Source organism: Eulemur rufifrons, chromosome 24 (genome assembly GCF_041146395.1).
Source record: "Eulemur rufifrons isolate Redbay chromosome 24, OSU_ERuf_1, whole genome shotgun sequence".
Lineage (NCBI taxonomy): Eukaryota > Metazoa > Chordata > Mammalia > Primates > Lemuridae > Eulemur > Eulemur rufifrons.
Window position 1 is genome coordinate 11,613,335 of NC_091006.1, and position 17,754 is coordinate 11,631,088.

Genomic DNA, 17,754 nt, shown 5'->3' on the forward strand with positions numbered 1-17,754 from the left:
CTGGGCTCAAGCAATCCTCCTGCCTCAGCCTCCCGAGTAGGTAGGACTACAGGCATGGGCCACCATGCCCGGCTAATTTTTTCTATATGTGTTTTAGCTGTCCAAATAATTTCTTTCTATTTTTAGTAGAGACGGCGTCTCGCTCTTTCTCAGGCTGGTCTCGAACTCCTGACCTTGAGCGATCCTCCCGCGTTGGCCTCCCAGAGTGCTAGGATTACAGGCGTGAGCCACCGCGCCCGGCCTTTGTTGTTTATTTGATATTCAAGGTTAACTGAGCATTGTGGCATTTGCGTGTGTGCTAAATCAGACAGCTGTGTTCTGAGCAGAGGGGTGTCTCGATCTGATTTGGATTTTAATAGCATCCCTCTGGTTGCTGGTGGAGATCAGACTCTATGGGGCAGTGAAGCGCCCAGGGGGGAGGCTACTGCAATGGTCCCAGCAAGAGGTGGTAGCCACTTGGATCAGGGTAATATGGCCGAGGCAGTGAGGGGTTGACGGATTTGTGGATCTCTTTCAGCTTTTTAGATTTTAGATTTATGGATCTATTTTAGGCTCCTTAGTTTGTCACACAGGGCTTTTCGCTACCAATGGGCACACTTGTTCTGTACCCTCTCAGACAGAATAATAGCCCCCAATGAAGTCCACGTCCTAATCCCCTGAACCTGTGAATATGTGACCTTACCTGGTGACAGGGACGTTATAGATGTGATTAAGTTAAGGATCTTGCGACGGGGAGATGATCCTGGAGCACTCGGGCAGCCCCATTTGATCCCAAACGTCCTCCTATGAGGGAGGCGGAGGGAGATTTGCGACACTCGGTGGAGGAGGGGCGGTGCCACCACAGCGGCAGAGATTGGAGTGATGCAGCCACAAGCCAAGGACCCCAGCAGCCGCCGGGAGGTGGGAGAGACAAGGAACAGATTGTCCCCTGGAGCTTCTAGAGGGAGTGTGGCCCCGCTGACATCTTGATCTTGGACTTCTGGCCTCCAGAACTGAGCAAGAATCAATATCTGGTGTTTTAAGCCACCCGTTTTGTGGTAATTCGATACAGAAACCACAGGAAGGAAATATTGCCCCCTGCCTTGTCCAAGGCTCTGGCCTGTCTCTAGGGAGGCAGAGTAAACATGGAAGGGATGACATGCGGATTTCGTTTCCAAGCCAGATGGCTGTGGCTTGGCAGGGGAAGTGGAGGGGGAGTTGGTGGCACCTTGTCCTGCCAGCTTCAAAACTCTAAAAGGAAGATTTATTAATAACAGCAAAATGTACCCTAGTGCTGTGCCACCTCCATAGACCTGCTTGGCCTCTCTGGGCCTCAAAGCAGCCTGGCTGGGGGGCTGGGGATCACAGTCCCTGCTCTCCAGGGGCCCCAGGGGTATTTAGGCCAACTGGACTTTCCCCCAGAAGCTTGGGGCTCTAGAAGGAAAGAGAGTTATGGCCCCAAGTGGGGAAACTAAGGCTGGGAGAGGGGCCAAGCCTGGGCCGGAGCGCCTTGCACCCAGCATCCTTGCTTCTTGGAGCAAGAACTTCTTCAGTTTTCTGCGCCTTGGCTTCGCTTCTCTGACTGGGAGGGGGTGTGTAGAGTCCCCTGGGTGTGTGCTCCACGGAGGGAGCCCTGGCCACAGAGCCCAGTGCGCGGACCAATGAGAACTCCAGAGAGGGAAGACTGGTCATTTCCTCTCTGCTATCTGCACCTTCCCTGCGGCTTTAAAAACCACAGCCTATGGGCCGGAGGGACCTTCGATCACCCATCCATCATCTCGTCGGGAGCCCCGAGCCCAGAAGACGGTGAGTCTCAAAGGGGAGTGGGCGCGGGAGCCCTTTTCCCTAGTCCCCTGTCTCTGCCCCCGGGGGCCCCTTTCTCTGTCCCCAACTCTCCCTTCTTGCTCATGTGTCCCGTTCCTTCCTCCCTCTCCTCGTCTCCCCTCTCCCGCATCCCAGACTCTCACCTCCAGGGCTGGGATGTGGCCATGGAATAAGACCATCCAGGGTTTACAAGAGCCACAGTCACCCCACAGGGCTGGGGACCCGAGAAGGTCCCCAGCGGAGGAGACCCTTGAGTTGGGTCTAGAAAGATCCACCTTGACTAAGAAGATACGATGAGTACGAATTCCACACACATATGGAGAAATCTGGAAAGGCCTCCCAGCCTGCAGGCATGGCAGGGTCTTTAGCTGAGTCAGCCGAGAGCAAGGTCAAGGTGAAGACACGGTACGTAGGAGAACAGAGTAACCGTGGCCAGCTTTGCTTTAGGGAACAGAGGAAGGAGCTAGTTTGGAAGGATGGTAACGTAATTCACATGGCATTTCGGAGGTTCTGAATGAAAGAGGTGGGGAAACTGAGGCCCAGGGAGATGCAGAGCTGGGCTGGGTCCTGCCGTGTGGGGGCAGAGCCAGGTCGCTCATCCCAGGCTAAACGAGGGTCCCCCTTCCACCCAGAGCTGCCAGGCAGTACCTGCGGTAACGCGGCCTCTGGCCTTGCTTCATCCACATGAAAGGGGAAACGGAAGACAAGTTGGAAGGACCATGAAGGGGCGTGAGGTCGCTCCATCCCCCTCATCCCACCCTGAGGTCTGATTTGGGCCAACGAGACTTTCAGCTTCTATTTTTATTTCTTTCCATAAAACATTCCAAAGTATCAAGGGGTATTCAGTAAAAACTCCCTCTCCCTGCCCTACTGCAATGGTCCCAGCAAGAGGGACCTGCCCACCCCGGAGCCTCTTTGACTGCTTGTCATTGTCCCCTGAGGCACCATGGGGACCAGTGTATCAAGGTGGATCTTTCTAGAAATAGTCCACAGATGCCCAAGAATAGATGCTTAGGGAACAAAGTGAGGACTAGTTGATATGGGGGGACCCCAAAGCCAAGTTCAACTTCTGCCTCTGCTGTGTAGTAGCCAAGGAGACTTGTGCGTTCTGGGCTTCCTTTTCCTTATCTTTAAGGTGAGGCTAATACTAGAAGCCACATCATGGGTCAGCAGAGAGAATTAAACGAAGTAATACGTGGAAAGTTTGTACAACAATGGCTGGCATACAGTTGGTGCTCAATGCATGTGACATGTCAATGCTTTCTTTCTCTTGCAAATAGCAGTGCGTTTTATACATTATTCTGCACCTTGCATTTTTCCATGAGTAATGATATTATTAACCAGCATTTATTGAGTGCTTACTGTATGCCAGACATTGTGCTAAGTAAGCACTTTACAGAGCAAATTTCATCTTAACCTATGAAAAAGGTACTTCACCTGCATGTATTTCAAAGCAGCTGCCTCTGTCTTTTTATTAACTGCAAAATATTCCAATAGGAGGCTTCACGTCCATCATTGGAGATTTAGGTTGCTTCCAATATTGTCTTTAAAACTAAAACTGTCCCTCTACTTATGTCTTTGGACTAATGATTTGTTTTGTCTTTGCCAACTTGAGAGGCAGTTCATCGCGTCAGCCAAAGATCTGAAGGCTTGTGTTTTTCACTTAGTTTTTTTTTTTTTTTTTTTTTTACGGAGTCTCACTCTGTTGCCCGGGCTAGAGTGCTGTGGCTTCAGCCTAGCTCACAGCAACCCCAAACTCCTGGGCTCAAGCGATCCTCCTGCCTCAGCCTCCCGAGTAGCTGGGACTACAGGCATGCGCCACCATGCCCGGCTAATTTTTTCTATATATATTTTGAGTTGTCCAGCTAATTTCTTTCTATTTTTAGTAGAGACGGGGTCTCGCTCTTGCTCAGGCTGGTCTCGAACTCCTGACCTTGAGCGATCCGCCCGCCTCGGCCTCCCAGAGTGCTAGGATTACAGGCGTGAGCCACCACGCCCGGCCCTTTCACTTAGTTTTTAAAATGTGAGTGTTTCTGTTTTTTAATGCTCGGGGATCTTTCATTGCTAAGATCATGCCAATTTAAGAAAATAAATGAGTCGAGGTGCCTGACCCCACCTTTGAACCCAACGTCTCGGGGTCACAACCTGTCATGGTTTTATGTGCTTCTGTGTGTCGTGGGGGAACAGGGAGTGGGGATTTTCAAGGGAAAAGCAGACCTCACCTTCTTTGTAATTACTGGCTTGGAAAGTGTTCCTAGGTGGGTCTGTTATCCTGATTTTAATGGTGGACCGTTGACAGAACTTTCCTTATTGGAAAGATGGGGAAACTGGAGCCCAGACAGGAGGGAAAAGGCTGAGGTGATGTTTATCAGCTCCTCGTTCCATAGAGCCACTGCCCACATGTGGCCCGTTGTGCCTCTTCTGTGATCTCCTCTTCCCACTTTTCTTCCTTCCCTTGGCCATCAGCCCCATCTGGACCCCATCTTCACTAGCCCAAATCACAGCCCTAGCCCCCTCTCCGGTCCTTCTGCCTCTGGTCTCGTCTCCTCACAGTGGCTAGGGGGACGTTTGTAAACTGAAACTCTAACCCAATCCCTCTTCAGCTCAGAAGCCATGCATGGCTCCCCATTACCCCAGCATAATATACACATTCTTTAACATGGCCTCTGCAGACATGCCAATCTCATCTTGGCCACCTGCCAGCCCTGCTGACCTTTCACTTTCTGGTGTGTGGCTTGTGGCTTCCCTCTTATCCAAGAGCATTTCTACCTAGAATGCACGCCCCTCACTCCCACTGCACTTTAGGCCTGGGAGCTACTCAGACAGAGGGCTCTGGAGGTCGACTCTCTCCCTTCTCTGTGCTTGCTAACTGTGGGGACTTGGAATGGTCTCTTAACTTCTCTGTAGCATCAGTTTTCTCATCCATGAAATGGGTGTTGCAATTGCAACAACCTTCCTAGGGTTATTGGATTAAATAAGGTAATGTTATGTGGATTAAATGAGATAATATATGAAAAGGGCTTAAAATAGAGTTTGGCAACTATTACTGCTGTTCTCCTAAGTACCTCTCCATCACCTTGTTCTCATCTGATCCATTCATGTCTCCTCACTGCAGCCTCCCTAGTCTAAGCCACCATTGTCCCTCGCCTCACCTGGACAATTCCAATCTCCTCTTCCTCCCAGTGTCTGCTCTGCACCCCTTTTTCCATGACCAGACACGGGTTCTTCTTAAAATGAGCACGTGAGCTTAGGAACAATGGTAGCACCCCCTCTTTATGTTGTGCGCCTTAGATATGTATTGTTATTAGGAAATTAACGAGGCAACACCTGGGACACACCTGGAGCAATGCCTGACAGTTAGGAACCCCTAAGGAGCTCTAGACCTGCACTGTCCAATATGGTAGCCACTATCCACGTGCGGCTCTCTACGTGTAATTAAAATGACAGAAAATTAAAAGTTCAGTTTTCCAGATGCACCTGTATTTCAAGCACTTGGCTGTCACACGTGGCTGGCGGCTGCCATCAAGGACACACAGATATAGAACCTCTCCGTCATCATGCAAAGTTCTATATATCGGACAGCACTGCAGCTGTATAGTTTTTTTTTTTTGTTTGTTTGTTTGTTTTGAGACAGAGTCTCGTTCTGTTGCACGGGCTAGAGTGCCGTGGTGTCAGCCTAGCTCACAGCAACCTCAAACTCCTGGGCTCAAGCAATCCTCCTGCCTCAGCCTCCTGAGTAGCTGGGACTACAGGCATGCACCACCACGCCCGGCTAATTTTTTTCTATATATATTTTTAGCTGTCCAAATCATTTCTTTCTATTTTTAGTAGAGGTGGGGTCTCGCTCTTGCTCAGGCTGGTCTCAAACTCCTGACCTTGAGCGATCCTCCTGCCTCGGCCTCCCAGAGTGCTAGGATTACAGGCGTGAGCCACCGCGCCCGGCCATAGTTTTATTTCTTCAGGATGCTTTTCCTGACCCCAAACCAGGCCAGACTCTCTATTAAACACCCTCCGTTCTCGTCACAGTTGATTAATTTCTCTCTCCCTGTAGACTGGAACCTCTCCGAGGGCAGGGGCCAGGCATGTCATGAACGGATCCCCTTTCTAAGGGAGCTAAGACCCATTTGTTCTTACGAATAAAGAAATGTTCTTAGAATCTTTCTTAGACCCCTGGCATTGTCGAACCACGGACTGTTTGATATATTTTATGTAATATTCAGTTTTTTAGAATGGGCAACACACTCATGTCTATTCATTCAAGAACAAAAGCACATGTAGGGAGAAGCTGATGGCAATGCTTGTCCCCCGGTCCCCCACCTCCCTTCCTTGGGGGCAACCACTGCTACAGGTTTCCAGAGCTAGTCTGTGTATACGGAAGCAACACACACACACACACACACACACGTGCACACACACACAATCTATCTGTGTATCTATCTATATATTGAGAGAGACAGAGAGATGCCCCTTTTGTAGGTAGAATACTTTACACACGCTTCTGTCCTGTCCTTGCTTTTGCTGTCCCCTGTCCCCCAGATCTTGGAGGTCTTTCCACATCAGTACACAAATCATTTCCTCATTCGTTTCGATAGTTGTGTAGTATTGTCGCCTGGATGTGCCAGCATTAATGCAGCCAGTCCCCTCCCCTCTTGCTGGCCACTTCAGTCATTTCCAGTCTCTGTCAGGTGCTGCAATGGCAGAACTTTGTGAGCCCTTAGCGTCTGGAAGATTCTGGAAACCACAGGGTGTTAGAATCAGCACTTTTTTTCTGCCTCCATGAAGTCAACCAGAGGAAGGGAATGGAGTGAGCTCATGGCAGGAAGGGAGCTCTGTCAGCTGATGAGGGGAGGGACAAGGCAGTGAGGGATCGGTGGCAGGGGGGGAGGGGGGAGGGGGGCTCCTCTTTTGGGGAACTGAGTCGTTTGTTCTCCAGCCAAGGATTGCTGACAGCTTGTAAACCGGCAGAGGCTTCAGGTGTCACATCCAAGGGGACATTCAAAATATTTAACAATCTGCTAAGGTACAGAGTCTGGGGCCTCCCGCTGTGCCAAGCATTAACCCTTTAGTGACTTGAGCGCGGGGACCTGGAGTCGGAAGTGTCCCAAAGTAGGAAATGGGAAGCCGGGGTGCTGGGGTGGGTGGCTGATGGCAGGGACTACTTACTAATGGAAATATTCCAAATTTTAAACTTTCTGTTTTGAAATATTTTCAAACTTATAAACAAAATTACAAGACTAGTACAAAGAACTGTCATATAGTTTTTATGCAGATGCTTTAAATTTACCGTGTCGATCATTTATTTATCCATGAAGCCATCTGCCCATCCATCCATCCATCTGTCCCTGTCATCTGTGTATCTGTCATCTTCTTTCTAAACGTTTCTGAGAGTAAGTTGCAGGCAGGAAGTCCCTTTCCCTCTAGACACTTCGGTGTCTTTTTCTCAAGAACAAGGACATTCCCCTAGATGAGCACAGCAGTCATCCATGTCAGGAACCCTCCCCTTGGACACGACTCTGTCACCTAGTCCACACGTCATCGTATTCAACCCGGCCTGATGGTCCCCTGACGCCCACGACAGTGGCTTTGTTTCCTCTGCTCCAGGCTCTGGTGCAGGACCCCACGCTGCCTGCGGTTGTCCCGGCTCTGTAATCTGGAACGGTTCCTCAGCCCTTCCTTGGCTTCGTCACATTGGCATTTTTTATTGAGCAGAATGAATCGAATGCTATAATTCACCATTTCAAAGTGTACAACTCAGTGGCATTTGGTATATTCACAGCATTGTGCAACCACAGCCTCTATTTCCAAAGCCTTTCATCACCCCAAAAAGAAACCCTGCACCCATTAGCGGTCACTTCTGCATTCCCCTCTCCCCAGCCCCTGGCATCGCTCCTCTATTTTCTGAGTCTATGGATTTGCCTATTCTGGACGCTTCCTACGCGTGGGATCGTATGATACGTGTTCCTTTGTGTCTGCACTTGGCATCAGGTTTTTGAGATTCGCCCAAGTTGTAGCATGTGTCAGTGCCTCGTTCCTTTTCATGGCTGAGTAATATTCCACGGCACGGTGAGACCACGCCCTGTTCATTCACTCATTAGCTGTCGCTGACATCTTCCCTCGTAATAATTAATCACAGGGGCCAGGCGCGGTGGCTCACGCCTGTAACCCTAGCACTCTGGGAGGCTGAGGCAGGTGGATCGTTTGAGCTCAGGAGTTCGAGACCAGCCTGAGCAAGAGTGAGACCCTGTCTCTACTAAAAGTAGAAGGAAATTATATGGACAGCTAAAAATATATATACAAAAAATTAGCCGGGCATGGTGGCACATGCCTGTAGTCCCAGCTACTTGGGAGGCTGAGGCAGGAGGATTGCTTGAGCCTGGTAGTTTGAGGTTGCTGTGAGCTAGGCTGACGCCACGGCACTCACTCTAGCCTGGGCAAGAGAGTGAGACTCTGTCTCAAAAAAAAAAAAAAAATTAATCACAGGTACGACTCGCAATGATTAATCACTGACATGAGCCCACTGACCACAGCCTGGCCGAACTTGGGACAATGTAAGGGGACAAGAAATAAGAAAAAAAAGAGTGGTCCAGAGAAAGATGTGGCTCTGAGCTTGTTGATAACCATAATATCGATAAATAATAATAGCAATGGCTGAAGTTTCTTGTCCCCATCCTGTGTGCCAGGCACTACACTAGGTACTTAGGCATTGTTCATCTTATAGAACCTTCCGGGTGGGTGTCTTAGAGCTATAAACCTCAGTCTGCAAATTCGAGTGCAAATTCAACTATTTAGAGCTGAAAATCTAGCTCTGAATGTTTCTATAAGGATTTCTATTTCTTGCTGTCCCCCTTTCCCTGGGTTGGTGTCAAAGCGGCCTTCAGGGATGAGCGAGCTCCACGGGTCACAGAACTCGCCCCTGAAGTGTCCTTACCTCGTCCACAGCCCCCCTTGGGGGCGGTCAGGGGCAGCCCATCTGGGTTTGCATCCCAGCCTGCATGGGTGTGAATTCCTAGCTACGTGACAGTGACGTGGAACAGCCTATGTCACCTTGTGGTGCCTTGTGCTTCCTGATCAGTAACAAGGGCGTATTAATAGAACCTGCTTGTAGGGTCGGGATCAGGATTGCAAGAGCAAATGCCCTGCCCAGCACAGAGCAGGTGCTCAGTAAGTACCGGCTGCCCTAGTATGATGGGCCATTCAGTGGGCTGCACGGGGCTGGGGGTGGGGTTTCTGCGGCACTGGTGCCTCTGGACAGATTTGCCTGTAAGGCTCTGGGCAGCCCAGCTGCCACCACCAGTAGCTTCTCTCTCCTGGGGGCATGACAGCGTCCTGCAGCTGCGTTTGGGAATACGTGCTAAGGACCTTTCTGTCCTTTATTTTACCATGGAAAATTTCAAACACTCGAAAGTGGAGAGAACGATAGTACGTGCCCCTGTGTGCCCATCCCCCAGCTTGGACAGTTGTCAACACTGCCATCCTTAGTCATCCGCACCCTGCCCTCCTCCCTCCCTCCTTCCTTTCTTCCTCTCCCCTGCCCTCCCCCCTCGCTCTCCCTCCCTCTCTGCCTCTCTCCCCTTCTCCCTCCAGCCATTTCTTTTGCTGGAGTGTTTTAAAGCGAACCCAAGACATCCTGTTTCACCTGCTGTGTAGCTCCATCGCAGAAGGACCTTGCCTGGTTTTTTTTTTTAAACATAAACACAATACCATTTCACACTCCTTGAAATTAGCACTGAATTTTTACTGTCATCAACTATCCAGTCCATTTTTAACCTCCTCAGATTGTCTAAAAAAAGGTCTAATTTTCCTATTGATTATTCAATGATACGCTTCTTAAATCTCTTTTAATCTACCGCAGATCCCCCTCGGTTTTTTTTTTTTTTTTTTTTTTGGAGACAGAGTCTCTGTTGCCTGGGCTAGAGTGCCATGGCATCAGCCTAGCTCACAACAACCTCAAACTCCTGGACTCAATAAATCCTACCGCCTCAGCCTCCCGAGTAGCTGGGACTACAGGCATGCGCCACCATGCCCGGCTAATTTTTGTATATATGTGTAGTTGTCCAGCTAATTTCTTTCTATTTTTAGTAGAGACGGGGTCTCGCTCTTGCTCAGGCTGGTCTCAAACTCCTGACCCAGAGTGATCCTCCCGCCTCGGCCTCCCAGAGTGCTAGGATTACAGGCGTGAGCCACCGCGCCTGGCCCCATCATTTTAAAAGAATTTCCTCACCAGCCTGAGCAAGAGTGAGACCCCATCTCTACTAAAAATAGAAAGACATTAGCCGGACAACTAAAAATATATAGAAAAAAATTATCCAGGCGTGGTGGCGCATGCCTGTAGTCCCAGCTACTCGGGAGGCTGAGGCAGGAGGATCGCTTGAGCCCAGGAGTTTGAGGTTGCTGTGAGCTAGGCTGACGCCACGGCACTCTAGCCCAGGCAACAGAGCGAGACTTTTTGTCTCTGGGAAAAAAAAAAAAAAAAAAGAATTTCCTCATGTTCTAGCACAAGATGTCGTGGGCTCATCTTGTATATTTCCTGTTTCAGAATAGGAATGAAGCTTCTCCAAGGAGGTCTGGTTCCTTTGAATGACAAATGGTATTTAGAGACCGGATCTGGGTGCTGAGGTCCCTTTTGTTCTTGCATTTGCTATTCTTCTGTCTTCCTTTCATCCCCCCAGCAAGGAAAAATCTATTTCTTATTCCTGTTTCTTAGTCTTCCTCTTGCTGCCCACAAACATTTTGTCTCTGCCCAGACTGAAAAGTCCTCCTAATGGCTTAGGATTTGGGAATGATGGGAGTCAGAACTGTTGGCCTGCTAGGCACTCTACGGGAGCAGCGAGGGGACTTGCAGAAAGGCCACTGCAGGCTTCACTCAGGGCAGTGAGGATCTGAGCCCCAGGGGACTGACTCCAAAGCCAGTGCACCTAAGCCCAGAGCCACACTGAGCCACGACTAGCGCCCAGGGCAAAAGCATACATCTTGTGCCCCGCTATATACACTCCCAAAATATCTTCCCCTAGTTTGAACCAAGTAGAAAAGGTTAATAAAACTCTAACCCCCACCAAACCCACAAAACATCCATGACTACACATAAAACCCCCGAGTTGCCCAATATGTTTGCATGCGTGGTCACAGTGTGACCCTCTCTAAACCTGCCCAGCTGGGACTGCAACCCGTGGGCTGATGGGAAACGACCCTCTCCAATTGCACGATAATGCAGGGTTGTAAAACAAACAAAAGCTGGCTTCTGCTTGAAAATACAATTTGGATTTTTTTTTTGCATTAATTTTGATTCTCTAAAATATTGTATTAAAATGTTATTTATCTTGATGACTGAGTGTTGGGATGCCCTTCCTTAAATTTTGTGCCCAAGACAAGTGAGCCATGGCCAAACCACTCTCTTCTCTGGGTAGCCACTCGGACACTGGACACGGAGCTGACCGGTGGCTTCAGCGGTGGAAGGCAGGGTGAGGGGGTGGGGGTGCGTGCGTGGGGGAAGCCATCCATTCATATCATCGCCATTTGTAGATGATATTAGATATATCTAACAAGCAGCGTGTCATGTGCACTGGCCAGTCGGAATGGGTAGTGGCTACAGGTTTGCAGCAGGGGTAAGATTTAACCACTGGGTTCCTGGATTGTGGGGAAGTCCAGCAACCCAGGGGCTTTGTGGGGAAGGCCCAGGGTGACAGGGACCCCTATCAGCACGGAAGCGTTTCAATATTTTAATAAATATTTGACATCCCAGCTGACTCTCAGCCCTCAGCATCCCCATTTCCCTGGAGAAACGTGAGGCTCATGTGGGCAAAAAGCCACATGCTTGGGACAGGCCCCTCAGCACGGGTCTGCAGACTTACCCTCTCCCGGCCTCTCTGATTCCACTTAGGACCCCATGGAGAATAGCACCGATTTTGATTACTCCTCCTATGACAACTTCGACCTGGACCCGAACATCTCTGTGGATAACCGTTCTAACACCCTGCACCCTTTGAACATCTTGGCCTTGCTCATCTTTGCAATTGTCTTCCTGGTGGGAGTGCCAGGCAATGCCCTGGTGGTCTGGGTGACGGCATTTGAGGTCAAACGGACCGTCAATGCCATCTGGTTCCTCAACCTGGCGGTGGCCGACCTCCTCTCCTGCCTGGCGCTGCCCATCTTGTTCACGTCCATCATCCAGCACAACCACTGGCCCTTCGGGGAGGCCGCCTGCCGCGTCCTGCCCTCCCTCATCCTGCTGAACATGTACGCCAGCATCCTGCTCCTGGCCACCATCAGCGCCGACCGCTTGGTGCTGGTGTTTGACCCCATCTGGTGCCAGAACTTCCGAGGGGCCCGCTTGGCCTGGGTGGCCTGCTCTGTGGCCTGGGGCCTGGCCGTGCTCCTGACCATCCCGTCCTTCCTGTACCGCACGCTGCACGAGGAGCCCTTCCCCCCCAAGACGATATGCGGCGTTGACTACGGCGGAGACGGCAGGCACAAGGAGCGCATCGTGGCCAGCGTCCGGCTGGTCGTGGGCTTCCTGTGGCCCCTGCTCACCCTCACCTTCTGTTACACCTTCCTCCTGCTCCGGGCGTGGAGCCGCAGGGCCACGCGGTCCACCAAGACGCTCAAGGTGGTGGTGGCAGTGGTGGCCAGCTTCTTTATTTTCTGGCTGCCCTACCAGGTGACAGGGATGATGATGGCTTTGCTCCCCACGTCCTCACCCGTCTTCCACCAAGTGCAAAAGGTGGATTCCTTGTGCGTCTCTCTTGCCTATGTCAATTGCTGCATCAACCCCGTCATCTACGTGGTGGCCGGCCAGGGCTTCCACAGCCGACTGCGCAAATCCCTCCCCAGCTTACTCCGCAACGTGCTCACCGAGGAGTCCGTGGTGAGGGAGAGCAAGTCTTTCACCCGCTCCACCGTGGACACCTCGGCAGAGAAGAGCCAAGCCGTGTGAGCCGAGGCCACCTGGGCCACCACGGCTGATGTCCCCCTTCCTTTGGGGCCACTCTCGCTCGGCTTGTTTGAACTCCGCTCTTGGCGGGGTGGTGTCATCTCAGCGAACCCTTCTTCACTCCTCTTGTCTTTCTCAGACTTGTCACTCCTCTTCCAGGGTGACCGTCCTCATCCTTCCTCACTTCCAGGACTAACACTTCCTTTCGGGGAGCCCCAACCTGTCGTTCCATCCCAGACTTTTGAAAAACAAACAGAAGCCAATGTATCTGTGGTGTCGCACAGGGCAATATGTCCTGTGTGTGTGCAGAAAGCGTGAACAGAGGATATTAGAATACATGCAAATAGAAACATTCCCATGTAAAAAAAAAAAACCCAGTTATGTATTTATTTTATGGAGAGTTGGAAACAATGTAACTGGCAACTCTGAAGTTATTATTCTCGGTTAGGACAAAGTTACGTGTTCCTATCTAAGCTCTTGTAAGTGAGTTGATTTAAAGAAAAACATTAAGTTAAAATGTTATTTGGAGTTTTTTTTTAAGCATTAAATAAAAAGATAGTATATGGTATGGAAAAAAGATGAGGAAGTCATGCCAAAGGCTAAGGTTGGAGAAACATTGGCTGGGTAGATGCTGAGTGTCTGACTGTAAAAAAATGCTTTTTACTTGGAAAACTGTTACTTTGTACTTTTTAAAAAGAAAATTAGAGTTTTTTATTTTGAGATCACTGCAGACTCCACGCAGTTGTAAGCAATAATACAGAGGGCTCCTGAGTACCCTTTGTCCCATCTCCCCCAAGGGTGACACCTTGCAAAGTGGCATTGCATTCTCCCCACCGGGATGTCGACATTGATGCAGGAAGCATTCAGGACATTGCTGTGGCCACGAGGGTCCCTGGGACGCCCCGTCCCTCGTCCTCCCCAGCCTCGTCCCTAGCCCCTGGCAGCCACTAATCCACTATCCATTTCTGCGCTCTTGTCATCTCAAGAAGGTTATTGAGTGGAATCATGCAGTATGCAACACTTCGAGCTTTCAAAAACTAGTGTGTATGACTTTAATGATGAAAATAAATTATATTAAGTATTGAAATGTTGACCGTGTTATTTATAATGAGTAATTGACTTTACGATATTTCTGCTTAGAGCTTGTGCATGTGTGGGTATGTAGATTGTCTAGAAATATTGTACAGGCCAACACCGTCCAACAGAAATATGAGGTGAGCCACACATTTAGTTTTAAATTTTCTAGTAGCCACATCGAAAAAGTAAAAAGAAACAGATGAAATAATAATAAAATATTCAATAATATAATCATGTTATCATAAGAACAATATAATGATCTATTAATTTTATTAAAAAATAGTATATATTATATGAATATCAATATAGTATAGAATGTTTCTTTTTTTTTTTTTTTGAGACAGAGTCTCTCTCTGTTGCCCAGGCTAGAGTGCCGTGGCATCTGCCTAGCTCACAGCAACCTCAAACTCCTTGGGCTCAAGCGATCCTCCTGCCTCAGCCTCCCAAGTAGCTGGGACTACAGGTATGCGCAACCATGCCCAGCTAATTTTTTCTATATATATATTTTTTAGCTGTCCAAATCATTTCTTTCTATTTTTAGTAGCGACGGGGTCTTGCTCTTGCTCAGGCTGGTCTTGAACTCCTGAGCTCAAACAATCCACCTGCCTCAGCCTCCCAGAGTGCTAGGATTACAGGCGTGAGCCACTGCGCCCGGCCTATACTCCATCTCTGTTCCTGGTCATCCTCTAGCTTTCCTGGTTTGGGGAGTGGGTTGTAGGCAGTGAGTATTTCCCCCCCACCCTGATTCAGGAGAGAGATACTATCCCAAGAGCTGGGCCCCACAGTGGTCTTCTAGAAACACCTGAAGGCTGATGAGTAGCATCCAGGTGGCCTTCCTGAGGTAGCCTCCACCCAGTGTTGGCAACTCTTGCCCAGGAAGGAAGTGGGCCAAGGGCTAGAGGATTGCCACATCTGCGGCCTGGAGAATTCTGCTGGGTCAACAAGCGCCAAAGGGGAAGTGATGGGGAAGGGAAGTGGGAGATGGGCTTGGCTGAGCCGGCTGTGCCCCTCGGTTCTCCTCCTCTGCAACGGTGCCACGCGACCTTCCTGAGCCTCACCCCTCTTAGAGCCAGGAGGGTATCACTCTAGACGGGCACAGCCTAATGAAAATATAGCGTGAGCCTCCTACGTGATTTTATATTTCCCAGCAGGCAAGCAAAATACAAGCACAAAGAAACCGAAGCAATCAGATAAAATTAATTGTAGTAATATATTGTATTTAACCCTATATATTTCAGAGAGTATCATTTCAATATATGGTCAATATAAAAAAATTCTTGAGAGAGTTAATACTCTTTTTTATTTTTGTACTAAATCTTTGAAATCTGGTGTGAATTTTTCACTTAACAGCACTTCTGACCTCAGACCTGACATATTTCAAATACTCAGTAGCCTCATGCGGCCAGTGGCTGTGAGTGTCAAAGCGCTCAGGGCCGGACTTCCTTGACTAATGTTCCAGAGTGTCTACAAAATGCTAACATCTAATTGCTGGAGTTCTGTGCTTCTAACCCTTCAAGGCTCCAGAATCTGGAATCTAGAACATTCTAGAATCATGTGATTCAAGTCATCTGTAACTTACACTGTAGGCTCCCTTGGGTCCGATAGGCTGTGATTCCAACATTCTAAGTGTCTGTGATTCTAATACCCTAGCCTTCAGAGCCTTTGAGTTAGATCAGGGGTCAGCAAACTCTGGCCCGTTGCTTGTTTTTGTAAATAAAGTTTTATTGGAACACAGGCCATGCCCATTTCTCTATGGAGGGTTTCATGTTGCCGGGGCAGAGCTGAGTCATTGTGACAGACCTCAAATGAATGATATCGCGACTGGCGAAAGTGAAAATATTTACTCTCTGGGGCCCTTGACAGCAAGTATTTACCAATCCTTGATCTAGATAATCGAAGATTCTAAGAATGATGGTGGTTTCACTGATGTTCCTTTTACGGTTGTGCTTTACGATTTGCACGTATGTTAAGACATCCTTTTCCATGCATCATATGTCACATGATATATATTGTTTTATATTATATTGTTCAAAAGAGAAAAAAGACTTTGGCTCCCTCATCTTAGACATTCATCCTGTCAGGCTTCTATAATTTCATTAGGTTGAACTCTATGAAATTGCCAAAATTCAACCTATTTTGGGGTCAGAGGGTGTAATTATTTATTTATTGCTTTTGCAAATAGTGGTAAAACGCACATAACATAAAATTTACCAATAGTGGCATTTTGCACATTCACAGTGTCGTATAACTGTTTCTGCTATCTAGTTCCAGAACATTCTCTTCACTCCAAAAGGAAACCCCATACCCATGAAGCAGCCACTCCCTATTTCCTCTCCCCTTACCCGCTGGTGACCACCAATCTGCATTCTGACTTCTTACGGATTTGCTGAAAATCAACCTTTTTTGATCTACAAAAATGGCAGTGTTATATGGGTAAACTTAATAACCTTCTAGGATGTTCTCATTCAAAGAACTGGAAATGGCCAGTGAGTTGAGGGACTGGTACTCAGCATTTCACGGGGGTTGCTGAGAGAGAACCCCCCCTACACAGACTATCCTGCCTTCTGAAGCCTGCAGGGACCCTGTCCTTGGCCCACAGCAAATCCCAGACCCCCAGGCGAGAGCCCCCTCCTCCAGCGACACCAGAAAACCTTTGCCTCCCAGAATATCTGAGACTTATGCCCAGAGACTTAGTGGCTAGGTGAGGAGTTTATTAAGATCAAGTGATCTGAGCAACAGACCACTGTAAACGCCCTGGGTCAGAGAAAGTTTGAGCTGTCGAAGGACAGCCTCCCTCCCTGGTTCTTCCTTCGGAGTCTCTTTCCAACCAGGGTGGGTTCCCTCGGGGGCCTGGGGCTGGCAGGATGTGAATGACGAGGACAGACGGGTGGAGAGGAAACTGAGGGTATGTTTGTCTCTACCCAGGGCAGGGTCACCCAGTGTCGGATACGAGCCCGGGCCTCTTGCCTCAGAAATAAGTTCCTCTAACAACAGGAATTTATTCCCTAAAACAACAACAAGAGAAATGCACAAATATATCCCCTCAATCCCTAAAGTATGTGCGGAGAGAAGCGGGAACACAGAAGTGCTGAGCAGTGAGATTCCGAAGCAGTAGTGAGAGCCTCTTCCTCTCGCTAGGCCTGTGCTGTGTGGGTGTATATTTTAAGAATTTATATGATGTTGTTTTTTGTTGTTAACAAACATGCACACCACATATCCTGTGTGCCAGGCGCTGTTATTCGTGTTTCCAATCTGTGCAGTGCACATTGCAGCCGTCCACTTCACAGATAAGGAAAGTTGAGGCTCAGAGCGGCCGAGGCCCTGAAACTCGATGAGGGTGGAGCTGAAGCACGAATCTTACCAGTGTGGGCCTCGAGTCCTTGTTCTCAGCCACTGTGCTGCGCTGCGAGAGGAGGTTAAGAACCACTACCGCCAACATCTTCCCATTTTATAGATGGAAAATTGAGGCCCAGGGTGGGGACAGGACTTGTCTGTGTATTGTCTACTATTGAGGCCTCAGGCCTGGCGCTCGGCTGCGTTGGCCTTTTTGTGGAGGTTGCGACCCTGGGCTGTCTTCCTCAAGGCGTATGAGGAGGGAGGAATATTTTCTGTGTCCTGCAGAGGGCAGAAGGGTGGCCTGGCCGGGGTTAGTGGGCAGTGGTGTGCTGTGGGGAGACCTCATCCAGGCCCAGCCCTCTAGGCCTTGAAGGTCAAACCACAGTAGGTCTGGCTTCCAGGAAGCGGGACTCGGAGATTAGTGTTGGGGACACAGGGTCAGCTTTCCTGCCACCAGAGCCCTCTCCAGCCTCACCGGCTGCCCCATAATTTTGGGCTATGTGAGTCATGGGAAGAAGCCAGGACAAACACACCCTGGGACTGGGAAAGGCCACTCCTGTTTTTTCCTGCTCATGAAGGCTCACTAGGGCCGGGGAGGTGGCAGTGCAAGA

General features: G+C 49.3%; 1 protein-coding gene across 1 annotated transcript; it reads left to right on the plus strand.

The window, feature by feature from the left end:
* Positions 1 to 1,748: 1,748 nt before the first annotated feature.
* C5AR1 (complement C5a receptor 1) lies at positions 1,749 to 13,075 on the plus strand. Its single transcript, XM_069457812.1, has 2 exons — positions 1,749 to 1,785; positions 11,681 to 13,075. Exon 2 carries the CDS (start codon positions 11,687 to 11,689, stop codon positions 12,731 to 12,733), a length of 1,047 nt encoding a protein of 348 aa, XP_069313913.1. The 5' UTR covers positions 1,749 to 1,785; positions 11,681 to 11,686; the 3' UTR covers positions 12,734 to 13,075.
* Positions 13,076 to 17,754: the final 4,679 nt, after the last annotated feature.